Source organism: Schistocerca cancellata, chromosome 5, assembly GCF_023864275.1.
Source record: "Schistocerca cancellata isolate TAMUIC-IGC-003103 chromosome 5, iqSchCanc2.1, whole genome shotgun sequence".
Classification (NCBI taxonomy): Eukaryota; Metazoa; Arthropoda; class Insecta; order Orthoptera; family Acrididae; genus Schistocerca; species Schistocerca cancellata.
In genome coordinates this window covers 829755860-829779152 of record NC_064630.1, presented here as the reverse complement: position 1 = coordinate 829779152, position 23293 = coordinate 829755860, and the positions used below count along the sequence as shown (strand labels likewise).

The 23293-nt window shown below is 45.5% G+C and overlaps 1 protein-coding gene across 1 annotated transcript in view; it reads left to right on the top strand.

Annotated features, from left to right (window-relative positions):
* Positions 1-23293, top strand: part of LOC126188827 (uncharacterized) — a 165655-nt gene that overhangs the window by 121993 nt on the left and 20369 nt on the right. The window contains exon 7 of the mRNA XM_049930440.1: positions 10437-10592. Coding sequence (XP_049786397.1) covers positions 10437-10592 — 156 coding nt within the window. The remainder of the gene's footprint in view (positions 1-10436; positions 10593-23293) is intronic.

Sequence of the window (23293 nt, the reverse complement as noted above, 5' to 3'; positions counted from 1 at the left end):
TGGGACTTAACATCTGAGGTCATCAGTCTCCTAGAACTTAGAACTACTTAAAACTAACTAACCTAAGGACATCAAACACATCCATGCCCTAGGCAGGATTCGAACCTGAGACCGTAGAGGCCGCGTGGTTCCAGACTGAAGCGCCTAGAACCGCTCGACCACTGCGACCGGCGGTATCTTTCTTCGTAGCGACGTTTTTTGGTGTACGGTATCTGACCACTGCCATTCCTCCTGTTATGTTCGTTATGCTGTTCTCCTTTACTATTGTTGTTGTTCCCGAAGTTGGGCTTAAAATTCCGGTTTTCATGTTTTCTCGGCGAAAAGTTCCCGTTTTCTCGGTCACGATTTGTCCGGCATTCCTCTTGCGATAGGTCTATCTCATTTAACACCGAACACTGCGGCATCGAATAATTTATCACGAATGTAACATGGTAAACGAAGTTTTAAAATACGTATCACATCCCAATACCTCGTTTTATTAATGTACTTTTCAAAATATTTCCGTAGGGTACCTTTCTTTGAGTTATAGACCTGTGGGCTATAGACTTCAATCCTAAGGCGTTCCTGTATTGCCTTTGACCAATATCGGTCTAAGAATGTATGGGAAATGATTTCACTATATTTTTTATTTCCCCGTCCGTCTCTCCTCTAGTAGTAGTACACACATGTTTTGGGCTGATACACGCCTTTTCAAGTCTTTTAACGCCACACCAGTAAAAACTAATGGAATGGCTTCATTGAAGTGGAGTGAAGTGTGATTAAAGATTTTGGCTCATAACACAGAAGCCACAGGCCAATTCCCGGTGAGCACCTCAAATTTTTCTCTGATGAAAAAGTCTGGAAAGGGTTGCATTCAGCTTTACGAGGCCAACTGAGAAGCTGCTTGAATATAAACACGACAAAACTGATGCGCACTAGCAGCAAAAGCATTGGCCGTTATTATTTCTGGTGAGAGAGGGAATGGTTGACATGTTACGACAAATGATCTTACTCTTTGCAACATTTCAGACCAGTTTTGTAGGAGTTAGGTCTAGCTGGTATGGTGGAAGTAGGAAGGACGTCATTTTCTTAATAACTTATGTCAGTGGAAAAATCAAAGTGGCTGGTGCTCCATTTCTACGTGATAGTCTAACGTTTCCCTCGCATAGCCATAGGGGAGAAGTGAACATATGAAACTGACGACGTAGTTTGGCACTGTTGTTCGACAACACTACTCGTTCATTGTCACCTTGCAACATTTATCCACAGTGGAGTGGCTACGAGTCCACACTACGTTTAATGAAACTGTGGCTGCTCCTGATGCTTCATTTTTCGTAAAAAATCTCATGTTGTCTGTCAATTTATGTTCATTAGTCCAGATGGAACAGTTTTCTTCTCATAGTTTCTATGCTAGCCTGGAATTCCAGTTGTGTGCGACAAAAACTATAAACTTTTTCGAATGACTGTATTTCGTTGCATTTTTCATAATGTCACAGAAATTTGTGCCTAATCACATTTATCCAGATCATCAACGAAATATTTGTTACGCGCATTTTACTTTGGGGCAGATATATTTGAACCCTGTTGTATTAGTAATCATGTCCGTCCTTCCGTAATGTGCACACCAGTGACTTACTCAATTGTTGCTTTACAACGTTTGCTTGCACCATCCGTCATCTTCTCTACCTGCAATATCCCCTTCCTCATTAGCATTGCCAGTAAAGTTAATAGCGTTAGCATGAAGTTGCCCAGCTTCCCGCAAATTAATTTTTGGCGCTTGTACGGCGAGATACCAATGCACGCCACTTTGAGCTGTAACGTGACTATACTTCGTTACGTGACCCACAACGGCCGGGTTAGCACTTCATCATGCCGAGTAATTCATAAGAGAATTGGGCGAGAAAATGACTCCTTTACCACATCTTTCTTTTAGTGTTTTTTGTTTAGACCTTTCCTTTGTACCACAGGGAGAATCATTGTTTTTCCGTGAGTTGTTCGGTGGTATGCGCATGATGTCTGTACAACGTTCTTTAATGCATACGAGTATGTGAGAATTATACGTGTGTACGAGGCAACTCGCACAGGAAGCAGTTCTACAAACACAACTCTTCGGCTATCTTTGTCAGCGTACACTGCTTGTATCTTATTACTGATAACGCTGACAAGAGGACCATACGAACTTCTCCTTATCGATTTGAATCATTTATTTTTGTTTTTGTTTTTTTGAATGATTTCTTGAAGCCTTCAGCTGCCATTTTCGTTATTTCCTGTACGACTGTACAATTTCGGCCTCAGGCCATTTTCAAGTATTTTATGGATGATTTTTTGGTAACAGATTATGTCATATACATCGTTGCTCCTATTATCAAAGTAACGTGCTTCTAAAATAGCGTGAACACCTCCAACTAACTTATGAACATGTAATGCAGTGGTTCAAATAAATGGTACCAATGCAATCTGGAAGACCCTAACATTACACAGGGGAGTTTAGTTCTCATATGTACGGACTAAACGTCAGAGGACACGTACTGCACCTGAAATTCGCGAGGAAGTAAATACACTATGTGATCAAAAGTATCCGGACACCTAGCTGAAAATCACTTACAAGTTTGCGGCGCCCTCCATCGCTAATGCTGGAGTTGAGTATGGTATTGGCCCACCCTTAGCCTTGATGACAGCTTCCACTCTCGCAGGCGTACGTTCAGTCAGGTGCTGGAAGGTATCTTGGGGAATGGTAGCCCATTCTTCACGGAGTGCTGCACTGAGGAGAGGTATCGATGTCGGTCGGTGAGGCCTGCCACCAAGTCGGCCTTGCAAAACATCCCACAGGTATACTATAGGATTCAGGTCAGGACTCTGCAGGCCATTCCATTATAGGGATTTTTTCTCGTGTAACTACTCCACCACAACCCGTGCATTATGAACAGGTGCTCGATCGTGCTGAAATATGCAATCGCCATCCCCGAATTGCTCTTCAGCAGTGGGAAGCAAGAAGGTGCATCAATGTAGGCCTGTGCTGTGATAGTGCCACGCAAAACAACGAGGGGTGGAAGAGCTTTCCTTGAAAAACAAGACCACATTATAACACCACGGCCTCCGAATTTTACTGTTGGCACTACACACGCTGGCAGATGACGTTCATCGGGCATTCGCCATGTCCACCCCGTGCCATCGGATGGCCACATTGTGTACCGAGATTCGTCACTCCACACAACGTTTTTCACTGTTCAGTCGTCCAATGTTTACGCTCCTTACACCAAGGGAGGCGTCGTTTCGCATTTACTGGCGTAATGTGTGGCTTATGAGCAGCCGCTCGACCTTGAAATCCAACTTTTCTCACCTCCCGCGTAACTTTCATAGTACTTGCAGTTCATCCTGTCGCAGTTTGGAATTCCTGGGTGATGGTTTGGGTAGAGGTCTGCCAATTGCATATTACGGCCCTCTTCAGCTGTCGGCGGTCTCTGTCAGTCAACAGACGCGGTCGGCCTGTACGCTTTTGTGCTGTACATGTCTCTTTACGTTTCCACTTCACTAGCACATCGGAAACAGTGGACCTAGGGATGTTTAAGAGTGTGGAAATCTCTGTATAGACGTATGACACAAGTGACACCCAATCTCCTGACCACGTGAGTTCCGCGGAGCGCACCATTCTGCTCCCTCACGATGTCTAATGACTACTGAGGTCGCTGATATGGAGTACCTAATGGCAGCACGATGCACCTACTATGAAAAACGTATGTTTTTGGGAATGTACGGATATTTTCGATCACATAGCGTAGTAAGCGAGCAGGTACAATCTACGTCTGAAGACAGCAACGTTTAAAGGGGTGCAGAAAACCTTTATAACGCGAAGAAAATAAGGTTAAAAGATTACAGTTGGCACAAAAACTGGATGACATGAAACGTATTTGCAGCTGCGAATGTGGGCTACCATCAGCTGCATAATGGAATGACGATAATGAAAACTTGTGCCGCACAGAGCCTCGAAGCTGGCTCTGCCGCTTATCTCGAACGGTCACCTCAGCATTACACTATCCAAGCACGTGCCATGATATCACCCAAACTTCCGTATGTCATCCACCGTATGTCTAAACCGGCATCCGTACATTCATTTCGTATATTCTGAGGAGTTACTTTCGTTTTGCCTCAGGTTACAATGTTTGTTGTTGTGGTCTTCAGTCCTGAGACTGGTTTGATGCAGCTCTCCATGCTACCCTATCCTGTGCAAGTTTCTTCATCTCCCAGTACCTACTGCAACCTACATCCTTCTGAATCTGCTTAGTTACAATAGGAAGTAATTATGTTTTGTATATCGAGATATAAGTTTTTCTTTGATTGCTAGCAGCTTCAATACTTCGCTGGGTGAAAGGAATATTTGACGCATTTGTTTATTTCCTTTCATCATTCCACAAAGAGGGCACACGCCGTTTATATGTAGCTCCTTGTTACATCCTGTATGAGTGTGCATGGGTATGAATGGAAGTCAAATGTAGCGGTAGCATGGACCAAAGGGAACAGTTTAAGGGAATAGCAGTCATTGCCAACATTACAAGAATAACGGCAGGTAGGCCAGAGTAGCAGGCAAAGATGAAAACAGGCACGAGGGTAGGTTACAAAGTTGGTGCGGGGATGAGGTGAGGTGAGTCTCCCCACCACCGCGTCTGAATAGGAACGTTTGTCGGATTTTGGCGCGTGGAGAGCACTGTGGGGCCAGCCATGAGGCGGGAGCACAGCAGGTCGCAGATTTGGTGAGACAGAAATTAGGTAATATGGCTAAAAATTCACGACAGGGTATGCTCATAGCACGCATTCAACGTACCTTCATCGGTACAGGTTACGGTTTTAATTTATTTGCAGTAGTTTTCACTGAAATGTGTTTGCGAAATTTTGCTTTGTGGTAGTGAGCATGCAACAGGAACGATCAGTTCATGTAGCTATTTCCCGAGTTATAAGCTTAACTTTTAGCTCAATGAGTACAGATTGCGTATCGGATGGTAGATCGAGAAATTTCTGTCGCGAAATTTAATTATTTTTGGTACATTGTTTGTGAGTTCAGTTCGCACTTCATTTTGGCGGCAATAGTACATCATTTTTGCCCAGAATCTTTTCTCTGATAGCAGTGACCTACCTTAAATTTCTAGTGGTGTAATTCATGCATGACGATAAGTGAGTCTTAAAGAATGAATGACGATTTTCCCGCTAAAGACGGTGTGGCCCACTTATGTATTTTTTGTGTTATTATGAAATTATGTGTCATATATTTTTCGTGTTATTATGAAATTATGTGTCATATATGAAATTATTCGTGTAGCGTTTTCGTTTTGTCATTGTCCTACCTATGAGAGGTAACGCTGAAGTTTTGTAAGTAAAGAAAAATTGTAATGTGTCGGCTTCTTAAGTTTTAATCAAAGTAGAAAATAAATCTATTAAATGAGAGTCAGCATTTCAGTTAACAAATAGTCCCCCAGTCACCTGACACATGAAATGGGTAGGATGTCTCTTATTCAGTCCGATTTTCTTAAGTTAATGAAAGACAGAAATAATCTGAAATGTGAATTTAGATAAGCTATCAGCTGCTATAGGACGGCTTTGAGCTCAACCACCCAAGAACGTGTTATCTTAGAGAAACTCGCACCAGTTTCCGTTGCGCATATTTCAAAAATAATTAATTTGTTTATCAAATTAATCAAATAAGGGTCACAGTATAGACACCTTTTCTTATGGGCCTGGAATATTAGCAGCCAGGACGCAAAGTCGGGTACAATTCTCTAAGGTAACGCGGGGAGATGGTCACACAGGTTCAATATAAATTAAAAATATATAAAGAACCAGCATTCAGCAGACGAGCAGTCCTATAGCAATTCCCGAACAAAGGAGACATTTTAATTGAAAGACACTTGTCCGTTATCGACAAATAAATACTGTATGAGGTTGCAGTGCATGCAATCATGACCGAAGGAACTTTGCATCGTAATTGTAAACGACACATTCACTGCAATATCTTATTTATCTGGCGATACCGGGCAAGCAACTTTGAATTAAAATGTCTCTCCTCTACGGGAAACATGCAACACACGTATGTGTGCAAGTCGTTGATACATAGTCAGTGTGTGACGCCTACGGTGGAGGGTGGGGCACGGTGTACAGATGTTTTGCGGGCGATAAATTCACCGATCTACTGAGAATTAATGGAACACGAACATGGAAGGGTATCAGAGGATACTGATCAAGAACGTTGTTCGTTCTAGCAACAGCCTTATTGGTTGGTTAGGTTGTTTGGGGGAAGAGACCAAACAGCGAGGTCATCGGTCTCATCGGATTAGGAAAGGATGGGGAAGGAAGTCGGCCGTGCCCTTTCAAAGGAACCATCCCAGCATTTGCCTGGAGCGATTTAGGGAAATCACGGAAAACATAAATCAGGATGACCAGACGCGGGATTGAACCGTCGTCCTCCCGAATGAAGTCCAGTATGCTAACACTGCGCCACCTCGCTCGGTAAACTCGGTGATTAGTTTGTTGTGCACTAGGACAATGATCCCAAACCTGCTTCAAAATCGTGCAGACGGCACGTCAGTTGAAAAGAGAAATGTTGGGTACTGAAAAGTATGGTCTAGGCAAGTCAGTCACCTGATGTAAATCCCATTAACTCTTAGGGATTGAACTTGACAGGGAGGCATAAATCTGGGGTCATATAATGTTGAAGATTTATGCCCTAATATACAGACGTGTTGGACAGCACTACCTGCAAAAACACTATGCTGCCTCCAGAAAGCCATGTGTTTGCGCAGCTGCTCTGAGAGCAAAGGGTTAGTATTTTGAAAAGGCTAAAATGTTAACCATATTGTTTAGTTTCGACGATGTTTCGTCCATTGAGATGAAGTGTATACACTCCTGGAAATTGAAATAAGAACACCGTGAATTCATTGTCCCAGGAAGGGGAAACTTTATTGACACATTCCTGGGGTCAGATACATCACATGATCACACTGACAGAACCACAGGCACACAGACACAGGCAACAGAGCATGCACAATGTCGGCACTAGTACAGTGTATATCCACCTTTCGCAGCAATGCAGGCTGCTATTCTCCCATGGAGACGATCGTAGAGATGCTGGATGTAGTCCTGTGGAACGGCTTGCCATGCCATTTCCACCTGGCGCCTCAGTTGGACCAGCGTTCGTGCTGGACGTGCAGACCGCGTGAGACGACGCTTCATCCAGTCCCAAACATGCTCAATGGGGGACAGATCCGGAGATCTTGCTGGCCAGGGTAGTTGACTTACACCTTCTAGAGCACGTTGGGTGGCACGGGATACATGCGGACGTGCATTGTCCTGTTGGAACAGCAAGTTCCCTTGCCGGTCTAGGAATGGTAGAACGATGGGTTCGATGACGGTTTGGATGTACCGTGCACTATTCAGTGTCCCCTCGACGATCACCAGTGGTGTACGGCCAGTGTAGGAGATCGCTCCCCACACCATGATGCCGGGTGTTGGCCCTGTGTGCCTCGGTCGTATGCAGTCCTGATTGTGGCGCTCACCTGCACGGCGCCAAACACGCATACGACCATCATTGGCACCAAGGCAGAAGTGACTCTCATCGCTGAAGACGACACGTCTCCATTCGTCCCTCCATTCACGCCTGTCGCGACACCACTGGAGGTGGGCTGCACGATGTTGGGGCGTGAGCGGAAGGCGGCCTAACGGTGTGCGGGACCGTAGCCCAGCTTCATGGAGACGGTTGCGAATGGTCCTCGCCGATACCCCAGGAGCAACAGTGTCCCTAATTTGCTGGGAAGTGGCGGTGCGGTCCCCTACGGCACTGCGTAGGATCCTACGGTCTTGGCGTGCATCCGTGCGTCGCTGCGGTCCGGTCCCAGGTCGACGGGCACGTGCACCTTCCGCCGACCACTGGCGACAACATCGATGTACTGTGGAGACCTCACGCCCCACGTGTTGAGCAATTCGGCGGTACGTCCACCCGGCCTCCCGCATGCCCACTATACGCCCTCGCTCAAAGTCCGTCAACTGCACATACGGTTCACGTTCACGCTGTCGCGGCATGCTACCAGTGTTAAAGACTGCGATGGAGCTCCGTATGCCACGGCAAACTGGCTGACAGTGACGGCGGCGGTGCACAAATGCTGCGCAGCTAGCGCCATTCGACGGCCAACACCGCGGTTCCTGGTGTGTCCGCTGTGCCGTGCGTGTGATCATTGCTTGTACAGCCCTCTCGCAGTGTCCGGAGCAAGTATGGTGGGTCTGACACACCGGTGTCAATGTGTCCTTTTTCCATTTCCAGGAGTGTATTTTTATCATTGGTGATCGAAAATTTTGGTCCAGTAGTGTGCTGCGGGCCCTATTTCTGTTTTCGTTATCTACACTGAGGTGACAAAAGTCATGGGATGATGATGTGCACGTGTACAAATGGAGGTAGGGGATCGCGTACGTAAGGCAGAAAAGGACAGTGCCTTGGTGGAGCTGCCGTTTTTACTGAAGTGATTCACGTGAAAATGTTTCGCAGGTGCTTATGGACGCACAACGGGAATTAACAGACTGTGAATACGTAATGGTGGAGCTAGACGCATTGGACACGCCATTTGAGTAGTCGTAAGAGAATGCAATGTTCCGCGATCCACAGCGTCAAGAGTGTGTCCCGAGAATACCGCATTTCACGCATTACCTCTCACCGCGGACACCGCAGTGGGCTTCGGACTTCACTTAACGACTGAGAGCAGCGGCGTTTGTGTACAGTAGTCAGTGCTAGCACACAAGCAACACTGCGTGAAATAACCGCAAAAATCAGAGTGGCTGACACAATGAACATATCCGTCAGCACAGTGCGGCGAAAACTGGCGTTAAAGGGCTGTGACAGCAGACGACCGACGCATGTGCCTTTGCTAACGACACAACATCGCCTGCGGCGCCTTCCCTGGGTTCGTGACCATATCGATTGGACCTTAGAGGACTGGAAAAGTCGGTCAGACGAATCCTGATTACAGTTATTTCTGAGCTGATGCTAGGGTCTGAGCGTGGTGCAGACCTCAACAAAAAATGGAGTCAAGTTGTCAACAAGACATTGTGCTAGCTGGTTATGGCTTCTTAATGGTGTGGCCTGTGTTTACGTGGAACGAATGGGAGGACGACGGTTCAATCCCGCGTCCGGCCATGCTGATTTAGGTTTTCGGTGATTTCCCTAAATCACTCCAGGCAAATACCGGGATGGTTCCCCTGAAAAGGGCGCGGCCGACATCCTTCCCCATCCTTCCCTAATCTGATGAGACCGATGACCTCGCTGTCTGGTCTCCTTCCCCAAACAACCCAACACCTCATCATGGAATGGACAGAGTCCTTTGGATGTTCGGCTACTTGGACATCATTTTTAGCGATTCATGGACCTAACGTTCCTGAACAGCGATGGAATTTCTATGAGTGTGCCATGTCACCAGACCACAGTTATTGTTCACCATTGGTTTTGTTGTGAATTGGCAGGAGCCAATTCACGGAGTTTGGAGGAAGCCGAAAGGCACGCGTTTACGCTCACGCAGACTGGCGTGAGGTCTGGAACAGGACAATGTAATTAATATAGCCAATAAGGTACGTTGCTGCTGGAATACTTAACTTTAATCCAGAATTGGTGTACATCGCTCTTGACGGTACATTAATAACAATCTCAATATAAACTGGTAATGGCGCCTTGCTAGGTCGTAGCAAATGACGTAGCTGAAGGCTATGCTAACTATCGTCTCGGCAAATGAGAGCGTAGTTTGTCAGTATAGCATCGCTAGCAAAGTCGTTTGTACAACTGGGGCGAGTGCTAGGACGTCTCTTTAGATCTGCCGTGTGGCGGCGCTCGGTCTGCAGTCACTGACAGTGGCGACACGCGGGTCCGACGTATACTAGCGGACCGCGACCGATTTAAAGGCTACCACCTAGCAAGTGTGGTGTCTGGCGGTGACACCACAGGTTTGAAGAAAGTTCTGGAGAGTTGGAGCGAACGGTTCCGCCATCCAGATCACTCGACGTGAATCCCATTACACATTAGTGGAACATAATCGGGAGGTCAATCGCGCACGAAATCCTGCATTGGCGCCACTTGCAGAATTATGGACGGTTACAAAGAGGCAGCATGCTTCAGTATTTCTGCTGGAGACTTGGAATGACTTGTTGAGAACGTGCCACGTCGAGTTCCTGCGCTACGCCACGCATGAGGAGGTCCGCCACCACATCAACAGGTATCCCAGAGCTTTTACCACCTCAGTGTGTGAGTAGTCCACTCAGTGACACACACCAACACGTAGCGCATGGCGGTGCTCCACCTGGGAGAGTACTGGAGTGTGCGCTGTCAGTGTCTTCTCCCACTGCTTGTCGGTCGTAAACACTCCGGCGCTGTCATCAGTCCTCCTCGCCAACACCTGTTCCCGGAGTGCAGCGCCCCCGCCGCCGCGGTGTTGCAGAGCGACGCGCTGCGGCTGTCGGCCTACAGCTGCGCGTGGCCGGGGGCTGGCGGCCGCTTCCAGCGCTCCCTCTGCATCCTGATGGCGCGCGTCCAGAGGCCCCTCTGCCTCACCGCCGCCAACCTCTACAAGATCTCGCGACAGACCTTCCTCGTGGTGCGTACACAACTCTAACTCATGGCCCCCGCTATACTGCTGACCATTAAACGGATGTCAAACTAGAAAATTTTATATGCACTGTTGTTGTTGTTGTGGTCTTCAGTCCTGAGACTGGTTTGATGCAGCTCTCCACGCTACTCTATCCTGTGCAAGCTTCTTCATCTCCCAGTACCTACTGCAACCTACATCCTTCTGAATCTGCTTAGTGTATTCATCTCTTGGTCTCCCTCTACGATTTTTACCCTCCACACTGCCCTCCAATGCAAAATTTGTGATCCCTTGATGCCTCAAAACATGTCCTACCAACCGATCCCTTCTTCTAGTCAAGTTGTGCCACAAACTTCTCTTCTCCGCAATCATATTCAATACCTCCTCATTAGTTACGTGATCTACTGATCTACTCACCTTATCTTCAGCATTCTTCTGTAGCACCACATTTCGAAAGCTCATATTCTCTTCTTGTCCAAACTAGTTATCGTCCATGTTTCACTTCCATACATGGCTACACTCCATACAAATACTTTCAGAAACGACTTCCTGACACCTAAATTCGATGTTAACAAATTCCTCTTCTTGAGAAACGCTTTCCTTGCCATTGCCAGTCTACATTTTATATCCTCTCTACTTCGACCATCATCGGTTATTTTACTCCCTAAATAGCAAAACTCCTTTACTACTTTAAGTGTCTCATTTCCTAATCTAATTCCCTCAGCATCACCCGACTTAATTCGACTACATTCCATTATCCTCGTTTTGCTTTTGTTGATGTTCATCTTATATCCTCCTTTCAAGACACTGTCCATTCCTTTCAACTGCTCTTCCAAGTCCTTTGCTGTCTTTGACAGAATTACAATGTCATCGGCGAACCTCAAAGTTTTTACTTCTTCTCCATGAATTTTAATACCTAATCCGAATTTTTCTTTTGTTTCCTTTACTGCTTGCTCAATATACAGATTGAATAGCATTGGGGAGAGGCTACAACCCTGTCTTACTCCTTTCCCAACCACTGCTTCCCTTTCATGCCCCTCGACTCTTATAACTGCCATCTGGTTTCTGTACAAACTGTAAATAGCCTTTCGCTCCCTGTATTTTACTCCTGCCACCTTCAGAATTTGAAAGAGGGTATTCCAGTTAACATTGTCAAAAGCTTTCTCTAAGTCTACAAATGCTAGAAACGTAGGTTTGCCTTTTCTTAATCTTTCTTCTAAGATAAGTCGTAAGGTCAGTATTGCCTCACGTGTTCCAACATTTCTACGGAATCCAAACTGATCTTCCCCGAGGTCGGCTTCTACCAGTTTTTCCATTCGTCTGTAAAGAATTTATATGCACTACTGGCCATTAAAAATGCTACACCAAGAAGAAATGCTGATGATAAACGGGTATTCATTGGACAAATATACTGGAACTGACATGTGATTACATTTTCACGCAATTTGGGTGCATAGATCCTGAGAAATCAGTACCCAGAACAACCACCTCTGCCCGTAATAACGGCCTTGATACGCCTGGGCATTGAGTCAAACAGAGCTTGGACGGCGTGTACAGGTACAGCTGCCCATGCAGCTTCAACACGATACCACAGTTCACCAAGAGTAGTGACTGGCGTATTGTGACTAGCCAGTTGCTCGGACACCATTGACCACACATTTTCAATTGGTGAGAGATCTGGAGAATGTGCTGGCCAGGACAGCAGTCGAACATTTTCTGTATCCAGAAAGGCCCATACAGGACATGCAACATGCGGTCTTGCATTATGCTGCTGAAATGTAGGATTTCAGAGGGATCGAATGAAGGGTAGAGCCACGGATCGTAACATACCTGAAATGTTATGTCCACTGTTCAAAGTGCCGTCAATGCGAACAAGAGGTGACAGAGGCGTGTAACCAATACCACCCCATACCATCACGCCGGGTGATACGCCAGTATGACGATGACGAATACACGCTTCCAATGTGCGTTCACCGCGATGTCGCCAAACATGGATGCGACCATCATGATGCTGTAAAGAGAACCTGGATTCATCCAAAAAAATGACGTTTTGCCATTCGTGCACCCAGTTTCGCCGTTGAGTACACCATCGCAGGCGTTCCTGTCTGTGATGCAGCGTCAAGGGTAACCGCAGGCACGGTCTCCGAGCTGATAGTCCATGCTGCTGCAAACGACGTCGAACTGTTCGTGCAGATGGTTGTTATCTTGCAAACGTCCCCATCTGTTGAGTCAGGGATCGAGACGTGACTGCACGATCCGTTAGAGCCATGCCAATAAGATGCCTGTCATCTCGACTGCTAGTGATACGAGGCCGTTGGGATCCAGCACGGCGTTCCGTATTACCCTCCTGAACCCACCGATTCCATATTCTGCTAACAGTAATTGGATCTCGACCAACGCGAGAAGCAATGTCGCAGTACGATAAACCTCATTCCCGATAGGATACAATCCGACCTTTATCGAAGTCGGAAACGTGATGGTACGCATCTCTCCTCCTTACACGTGGCATCACAACAACGTTTCACCAGGCAACGCCGGTCAACTGCTGTTTGTGTATGAGAAATCGGTTGGAAACTTTCCTGATGTCAGCACGTTATAGGTGTCGCCACCGGCGTCAACCTCGTGTGGATGATCTGAAAAGCTAATCATTTGCATATCACAGCATCTTCTTCCTGTCGGTTAAATTTCTCGTTTATGGCACGTCATCTTCGTGGTGTAGCAATTTTAATGGCCGGTAGTATATTATCCATGTAAAATATGAGAAATATACGATTAATTTTGTGGGTAAGTAGGAATCTATTTTTTTCATCTGTGTTCTCACTTGTTTGAAGAGGACTGCTATAAAATCCTATCCCGTGCCAACCTCTTCATCTCATAGCAGACTTGCAACCTACGCCCTCAATTATTTACTCGACTTATTCTAGTCTCTGTCTTCCTCTACCGTACCATGCGAGTTATTCCCGCACGTCCAATCACGTGTCCTACTATCCTGTCCCTTCTTCTTGCCACTGTTTTCCAAACATACCCCTCCTCGCTGATTCTCCACAGAACTTACTCATTTCTTATCTTATGAGGCCACCTATTTTTCAACATACTTCTGTAGCACCACATCTTAGATGCTCCGATTATATTCTGTTATGGTTTTCCCACATTCAGAATTTCACTAACATACAGTACTGTGCTCTGAATGTACATTCACAGAAACTTCTTCCTCTAATTAAGGCCGATGTTTGATCTAGTAGACTTCACTTGCAAGGATGCCCCTTTTGGCTAGTGCTGGTCCGCTTTTTATATCCTCCTTGTCCATCCCTCATGAGTTATTTTTCTGCCTAGACAGCAGAATTCCTTTACTTCATTAATCTCGTGACCCCCCCCCTCCCCATTTCGGTGTCAAGTTCTCGTTGTTCTCATTTCTGCTGCTTCTCATTACTTTTCTCTCAACTCATATTTTGTAGTCATGAGACTATTCATTCCGTTCAGCGTTTTCACTAATGATAGCAATATCCATCAGCGAATCTTATCATTGATATCCTTTCGCCCCGAATTTTAATCCAACTCTTGAACCTTTCTTTTATTTTGTCATTGCTTCATTGATATACAAATCGATGACAAGGGGCGAAAATCTATATCCCTGTCGTACACCCTTTTTAATCAGAGAGCTTGCTTCTTGTATATGTTTTACATTACCCGACTTTCGCCATAGCTTATCCATAGTTTCTTGCACATACTTTTTCCGCATGTATAAATCCTGTTAACGAGCCTTCATTTTTTTTCACGTCTGTTATCGACCGCAACGTCAGAACTACCTCTCTGGTCCCTTTACCTTTCTCGAGTCACTCCTTCCGACAGTAATTTCTTTTCGATTTCTTCACATTTTGCCTTAGCTGTCCTGCACTTCTTATTTATTTCATTTCTCAGGGATTTATATTAATCTGTTCCTGTTGCAAGCTCCCTTTTGACGACACTATTCGTTTTGTTTGGATTTCATTAATTCTGCCTGTCTGTGCTATATATACCCATTATTATTGAATTTATAAACCCTCCTGTTTCTGCTCTTTGACTTCCACTGACAGCATTTAAGTTGGTAGAATATTCACAAACGCAGCACTTCCCTGGTTCGTCTGCTACCACATTCAAAACATTCATAAATGAACACACACTTTAAGGAGGGGTGAAAGAAGGCAATGAAGGACACAGGATGTGCACATTGGAATGAAAATAAAATACATTGACCCATAATCACTCCACAGGCATGTGGTATTTGGGGCTGAGGTTACTCCACAGTTAATTAATTACATAAAAGATGAATTTATGCTGATAGTTGCGTATCAGATAGTATGAATATATATTGGAGCACTGATTTGAGTCATGGAACTGCACCAGTTGTGATATTGCATCACCCAATACCTGTAGAAACAAAAAATGGATAGCGATTATTCTTCCAATGTAAGGACAATTCCATACTTCTTCTTTTTAAGAAAATTTTGTTCTTAGAATAGCTGTGGTCACAGAATGGGCATTACAATCGACCTTGTGACACAATTCTTCTGCGAATACAGTCAAATTGTCCTCAGATGAAGTTAAAGTTCACTACATGTAGGTATGCCTCTTGTGAGGTGGAAATAACATATTATATGTTTGTTAACAAATAAGAATTTGCCACTAAAGCGGTTTAAAATGAATAACATAAACATAAATTGGGAGATATCCCTCTAAAGAGGTTTCAATACCACAGTTAACAAAACATACTATCAGTCATTTTTTTAATATTGGTTAATATTTATCCTAAAGCGAAATAAAAGTTCAATATAGAGCAGGCAGTTCTCAACAGTGTACCTCCACTGAGGTTTAACATATTTAAATACATAATAGGCAGTGAAATATGAGCTAAAAATGGAAACTTTTCTGCAACATCTTGTTGTGGCATGGTTCCCTATCCTTATTTAAAATTACTATGACTCTTACCACACGTAAAAACATTACGTAGTTTAATCTGGTTGCGACTGGAATTCAATGTAAACTCAATAAACTTGTAGTTGGGATTCACAGTCGTAAAAATTTTTTTGAAGGACATCATCTTTACGCCAGTGACTGTTATAAGTTTTTATTACACTATTGCAATTTCGGCCTTTCGCCGTTATCAAGTGCTGCTAAAAAATACTGAATATTTAAAAAAAATATTTTACAGATTCATTATCTCGACGTTGTGCCAATTATACAAGACATTTTAACTATGTAGCCATTTTACTTAGATACTATGGCTTTAAGCCATGTCAACGTAATGCAAGCGGACACATTTGCAGAATTTCTTTTTCCGTTATTTTGTTATTTTAAAACTTTGTACAAAAGGTAGGCTGGCAGCGGCCTATCTATGCTGCTCTTCGGCCATATAAAACCATAGAACAGATAACATGTAGACAGATATACAGAAAATACCGAGTGATCAAAACGTCAGTATAAATTTGAAAAATGAATAAATCACGGAATAATGTAGCTAGAGAGGTATAAATTGACACACATGCTTAGAATGACATGGGATTTTATTAGAACCAAAAAAATACAAACGTTCAAAAAATTTCCGACAGATGGCGCTTCATCTGATCAGAATAGCAATAATTAGCATAACAAAGTAAGACAAAGCAAAGATGAGGTTCTTTACAGGAAATGCTCAATATATCCTCCATCATTCCTCAACAACAGCTGTAGTCGAGGAATAATGTTGTGGACAGCACTGTAAAGCATGTCCGGAGTTATGGTCAGGCATTGGCGTGGGATGTTGTCTTTCACCATCCCTGGAGATGTCGGTCGATCACAATACACTTGCGACTTCAGGTAACCCCAAAGCCAATAATCGTACGGACTGAGGTCTTGGGACCTGGGAGGCCAAGCATGACGAAAGTGGCGGCTGAGCACACGATCATCACCAAACGACGCGCACAACAGATCTTTCACGCGTCTAGCAATATGGGGTGTTTTCTTTGGTTCTAATAAAACCCCATGTCATTCCAAACATGTGTGCCAATTTTTACCTCTCTATCTACATTATTCCGTGGTTTATTAAGTTTTCAAATTTATACTGACTTTTTGATCACCCGGTACGAATATGATAAAACAGGTAACACACTTAATGAGAATAACGAAGTCGTTCAAACTGAAGACACTGAATTGCGTAAGCAAGTGCAATCGTATACGAAGGCACAATGAGTACACTGTCGAATGATGGAGGATACTGAAGAGACACAAGTGCACTGGAACGGAGAAACACTGCACAGAAAACACTGTTGCCCTGGGACCTGCACACACTACCGTACAACATAAAGGGGTGGGGGGGTCTGCTACTGGGACTAGGGGAGGGTCGGAGGGAGGTGGGTAGGAGGCCAGTGGGAGAGAAGAAGTGAGGGGAGGGGAGAGGGTAGGGTTGGGTGTGGAAGCCCAGGGGGAGGGGGGAAGGGAGTGAAGAGAGGGAAGGAAGTTGGGAGGGAGAGAAGGGAAAGAGGGATCCCTGGAGGAAGACTCAGGAGGAGGAAGGGGAGGATTAAATCTGGTAGGAGGGGTAGGTGGAGGGGACGAGGGCATTATCCAGGAGGGGGAGTTGGCGGAAGCCACCTTGGGCATGGGTGTGGAGGGTAGTAAGATGGAGAGCAGGTGGGATGCAGGAGTACAGACGCGGCAGCAGATTGGGGTGGGAAAGTACAGGAAGGACAAGTGGGTGAGGGGGCATCAAGTTTATGGGAGGTGCAAAGGATCCGTATCCATTCAAGGAAGAGGAGGAGGTGTGGGAAAGGAATTAAGACGTAGAGGGGCCGCGTGGGGGATGGGAGGCGGATGCGACAGGTGAGGCGGAGCACATGGCGTTCCAGGATTTGAAGGGACTTGTAGTAGATAGGAGGGGCGGAGATCCAGGTGGGATGCACAGCCCTGACAATATTACACACTGTACCTAAAGGAAGAGTTATGAGGGTCCTTGAAGACATGGAAATATACAAGCTTCTCAAAAATGATCCTGGTAATCTTCTAAATGACCAAAGCAACTTAAGAAACAAACGATTCTTAGATAATTTTTACTCGATCTTACGATGCACACACTAACAGCAGCTCAGACTTAGGCTCAGGTTAACGTATTAATTCAGTGTATTATGAATTTAATACAACGAAGAATATTAATGCAGTGTAGTATGAATTTTATAAAATAACGAACTCCCGTGAAAACGATATTGTACACTTTTTTGCGATTTAGGCTACTGTTTTACTCTTCGATGCTGGTAGCGCGTTTTACATGATTGACATAGAGAAGACGTACTATATTGTATTTTCATATTACTTTCGTTTGCTACGTCGATGATCAATTTATGTACTGAAAATGCATGTAATGCTGACAAAATGTTTCGCCAGCTGTGTTGGGTTTAAGCGAGGGTGGTTCCATGGGAGCGTGCTACTGATTTGGTAGCACATGAGGTACTGCGTGACATCTCACTACCTCTGTCGGTTTGGTTATATAGCATTAATACAATAAACCTATGAGGTAATAATATACATCCTGTACAAATTTAACAGCAAGAGTGGGCAAAAAAGAATACCTACAGTTATGCATAACGATGTTTAACCCTTATATGTGTAATTCGACATATAGCCCCCAGACTTATTCATGATATTTTAAAAATAAGTCCCATAAGATTTTATGTATAACGATGTATAACCCTTGTGTATGTAATTCGATGTGTAATTCTCACGTTTATGTATGATGGTTTAACAATAAGTCACATAAGATTTTATAGCAGACTATGTAAGTGTGCAATGAGGACATATTTTTTGCTTCCTAGTACAGTTGTTGGACTGCAATGGCGCTCCGCATATAGCAAAACAAAATCTGTAAACCGTTTATGCGCCAAAATGGTTATCAGTAGCCTGCAAACAGTAGTCTGCAGCTGTGGTCTAATGCATTTGTCACTAGTGATGGTTTAACGAACATGTGCACTTACAGATTATGTTGTTTTACGATGTTTGATTACATGTGCTTGCACTGTGTAACAACATCACAAGTGTGTTTAACAGTATTGACAACGACATACAAACCTTGATCTATTTGCTGCATGGTATATCCAGTGGCTCCTGAAAATTAATCCTTCCAAGACCCAGGCAATCATCGTAGGTTGTACCACTCACTCCTTCCGACTCCTTGATGTCTCCCTTACTATCTGCACCCATCCTGTCCGCCTCTCCCCCACCCTCACCTACCTTGTCCTCACAATTGACCGTCAACTCACTTGGATCCTCATCTCTGCTCTGTCCCATCCAAAGCCCAAAACTGTGTCTGACTCCTCAAACTCCTCTCTGGCTGGACATGGGGTTGAACCCCTCTACCATTCTCCACACCTACAAATCCTGTTATGCCAGTCCCACCTGGATATCTGCCTCCCCCCTCCACCACCCCCCAATTTCTATAAGTCCCTCCAGATTCTCGAGCACCAAGCACTCTGCCTAACCTTCCGTATACACCTCCCATCCCCCATGCGTATTCTCCACAACCTGATTCCTTTCTCCCATCTGCTTATTTTCCTCACACATATCCATGTCCTCTACACCTCCCGCTGTCTTGATCCCCCTCATCCCCTGGTTGCTCCTCCTCTCCAACACCCACTCTCTGCTGCGCCTTCACCGTTGTGTCCCCCCTACCCTCCACCCCTACACCCTTCTTCTCCTTTCCCAAGGTGGCTTCTGTTGACTCCCCCTACTGCAGATGCCCTCTCTCCCTCCATTTCCTGTCAACTCTGATCCCCTCCCTTCCTCTGTCCATCTTCCCCCTTCCATCCTGTTTTTCTCCCACCTACCCTCTCTCTGCCTCCCTTCTCTTCCCTGAATCCTTTTGAATTCCCCTCCTCTGCCTTTCCCCACTTCCTCTCACATCTGCCCTGCCGCCCTCCCTCTTTTGAGTCCACTCCCTCCATTAGTTCCTTCCCCCACTTCGTTTTCTCTCTCCTTCCCCCTTTTTCTTTCCCCCCATCTGCCCTTGGCTGTGGTGTGACATCGTCTTGCCTACTTTTTAGTGCAGTGTTTTAAGTGAGTGTTCAGTGTTGTGCGTCTTTTCCAAAGTGTTGCGAACAGAAATCATACTGCCGCTGGCCGCGATTTTTATATTTCTTGCGGACAGAAACCAGACTCGCGCCGTGTTTTTTTAAATTGTCTGTCTACTGTTTTACCTGTCTGCTTCCTGTGTATTTTATTAGCATTGCCCCTTTGTCTCATGTTTTAACTTCCACAATTTTCCACCGTTTTACAATTTAAGTCACAGTTTTTATCGCCTGCTTTTATTGTTTAATCTTCTTCTTCTGGTTTACAAATTCTGTAGGCTGAAGAGCGTCGTACTAAGCTGCTGCCAATCCCGCACCCTTTGGGGGGAATTGAAACGCAATAAAGGAAAAAAAAAAGATATACAAATCCCTTCATCGGCTTGCCCCCTTTTTTCTCCATCCTCTCCTCCCCCCTTTTTCCCCTTCATCGGTCCGGGTCCTCCCCCACGCCCCCCTCCCCCCCCCGAACTGCCACCGTGTCACCTCTACAGTGGTGTTTTAAGTGAGTGTTCAGTGTTGTGCGTCCCCTGTCATTGTTGCAAACGGCCACCATACTGTCACTAGTTGTGTTTTTATCTCATGCGAGCAGAAACCAGAGAGTCGCCGTGGTTTTTAATACTGCCTGTCTCCTTCCTGTGTGTCTTCATCCGCATCGTCAACGCCGTATTTTTGTATTTTACGTTCCGCAACTTTATCCATTTTACTGTTATTAACAAAATCACCGTTTTATCGCCTTTTTATATTGTTTGTTCTCTCACCATTGTTTGTTTAACTTTTCTTTCGGCTGTAGAGCAGTGTATTAAGCGGCTGTCAGCACGCCCCTCTCCAGGTGGGGGGAATCTAAAATCAATAAAGAAAAAAAAAAAAAGAGAAAGACGTACAAGTGTGTCAGGTTACAGTACGTTGACATGGATTAAAGCCATAATATGTAAGTAAGATGGCTACATAGCTAATATCTTTTATCACAGCATGCCATATAAAAAGTAGGAAAATTCCTGCTATCAAAAGTAAGCAACTCCCTTCCTAGCCTGCCATTATAAATTCAATAATAGTGAGTATATGTAGAACAGACAGGCAGACTTAACGAACTGCAAACAAAACGAGTAGTGTCGTCATAAGGGAGCTTGCATGTGGTCGACCCTTAGCCAGGATTTTCATTCGAACTCCGGTTTCTTCCGACTGCGCAGCCAGTAGTGATAGAATGTACTAATCAAACCTCTTTTTCAGGCATCCACAATTCTGTTTTGTGTCGTCTTACAGCGTCGATAACGGCGTTGAAACCACGGCGTTGCTGATGCAACAGACACCAGTGCTGGTGTGCAGGGGTGCACCAAAGAGCACGCCAGCGGGCTCCAGTCGTCCTCCGAGCAGGGTCCGTTAGAGCAGGCGGGGGTGGCCGGGAGCACGCTTCCGCAAGGGCAAACTCTGAACCGGGCGGCGTGAGTAGGAGGCGCGCAACCAGTATTCGCGGTTACCGCTGGTACCGACAATGATATCTTAGGAGAAATTCTTAAACTCGTGCAAGAACAAAACCGTAACTTGGAGCAACAGAAACAAACTTCGGATGAACAGAAACGAGTTTCGGAAGATTTAACAAACAAAATTGGTGCCATAGCAAAAAAACCATAACAAGTTAAAGAAGCCACAGAACGCGTATGTGAAGAGCACTAGGAAACTGTAACGGCACAAGTCACGCAGAAAGCAGACGTTCTGACTTTGACAGTCTAAATTGCGTCTGAGTGGAGAGAAAATGAATTTGATAGGACACTGCCTGTTGCTTAAATGACAGCGAAGAGGTGCAGTCACTATTTCGCTTTCAACAGACGCAGAACGACATAAATAAAAGAAACTGTGAGTTGCTAAACCACCTGATGCAAGTGAACGTGCGCGAGGGAGCCAGGCGCGAAATCGTAATAGATGGGGAAATGGACACAAACCAAAGTCAAGAACGTAACGAACTCCGTCATATGGAAGCGCACCTGTAGTCTCCGGAAAACAGACATGCAGATCCGAGTTCCGTTAACAAAACTACGGTCACGACAACAGAAGACGAAAACTGTCGGAAACATTTCATTTCCGTACTGAATTTTGACTCCAGGTTGTCACGGCTGCCACACCTACGTGACTTCAAAGCCAGGACGTTGAAGGCACTGAACATTCTCAAGTGCCTCAGCCACAGGTCTTGGGGTGCGGACAGGGCGCGTCTCCTTCAGTTTTATGGAGCTTTTGTGCGCTCACGGCTGGACTATGGCTGCACAGTATATGGGTCAGCGAGGCCATCTTATTTGCGGATCCTTGATGCTGTTCACCATGCTGGGATCCGACTGGCCACGGGTGCTTATCGGACCAGTCCCGTACCCAGCCTCTGTGCTGAGTCTGGCGAACCGCCACTTACCATCCGGCGGCAGCTCCTGCTGGTGAGCCAAGCTTGTAAGTTTCTTGCAGCTCCCAGCTCGCCTGCTCACCGTCTTGTTGCCCATCCACCTCTGGACCGCCTTTTTTCCCGCCGTCCCCGGGCTACGTTGCCATTTGGGATCCGTGTGCAACGTGTACTAGAGTCCCTCGGTGTGGAGTCTGTACAACCCCAAATCCAGGGTTTTAACCGCCTGCCACCCTGGTTACTGAAGAGGCCCAGAGTGATTTTAGATTTATTGCAGTACAATAGAGATTGCACTCCTGCCACCGTTTTTAATGCAGCATTTTCTGCCATTTTATCTGAGCACCACGACTATGTAGCTGTTTTTACGGATGGGTCGAAACAAGGGGATTCTGTTGGTTGCTCAGTTGTTTTTCCATATCGTGTCCTCAAGGTCCGACTGCCTCAGACTTTTACTGTCTTTGATGCAGAATTGTCTGCGATCTTGCGGGCACTGGAGCACATGAGACATTCTTCCTCTCCTAAATTTCTTGTCTGTTCCGGTTCACTCAGTGCCCTTCACTCATTGCAACATTTGTATCCGGCAGACACAATTGTCCTGACCATCCAGGATGCCCTCCTCCGACTACAGCGACTGGGGAAGATTGTAGCTTTTTGCTGGGTTCCGGGGCATGTCGGCATTGCTGGCAATGAAAGGGCAGATCTCGCAGCCAAGGAGGCGTGTCTCGATTCACAAGTATCTCAGTGTGCTATCCCCTTGCACGCACTCACCTCACGGGTCATGCGTCGGTGGGGGGATGAGTGGCTGGAAGTGACTGACAATAAGCTCCGTATAGTCGAGCCCACAACGCGTGTGTGGTGTACTTCCTTTCAGCCCCATCGACGGGACGAGGTTCTCCTCACTCGGCTTTGAATAGGCCACAGCCCTATGACGCATGGCTTCCTTCTCCGGCGAGAGGACAAGAGGTGCTTGTGGCGTCCAGGTCACTGTGCGCCACGTTTTATTGGATTGCGTTTTATTTTCTGACCAGCGGGTCGCGGCTGACTTGCCAGCGGACCTGCCATCTCTTTTAGGCAACACTCGGACGAATGTGGTTAAAGTTTTAAAGCTCTGTGCCCTATCAAATGTTTTTACAAAGATTTCAGGGAGAGAATTTTAATTTGCTCACTGTGTGACAAGCTCGCCCATATTTTATGTAAGTGGCCAGCCAATAACAATTTCCTGTGACATTTTTGTTGCTATGTTTCCCCTTTCCTTAGGTTTT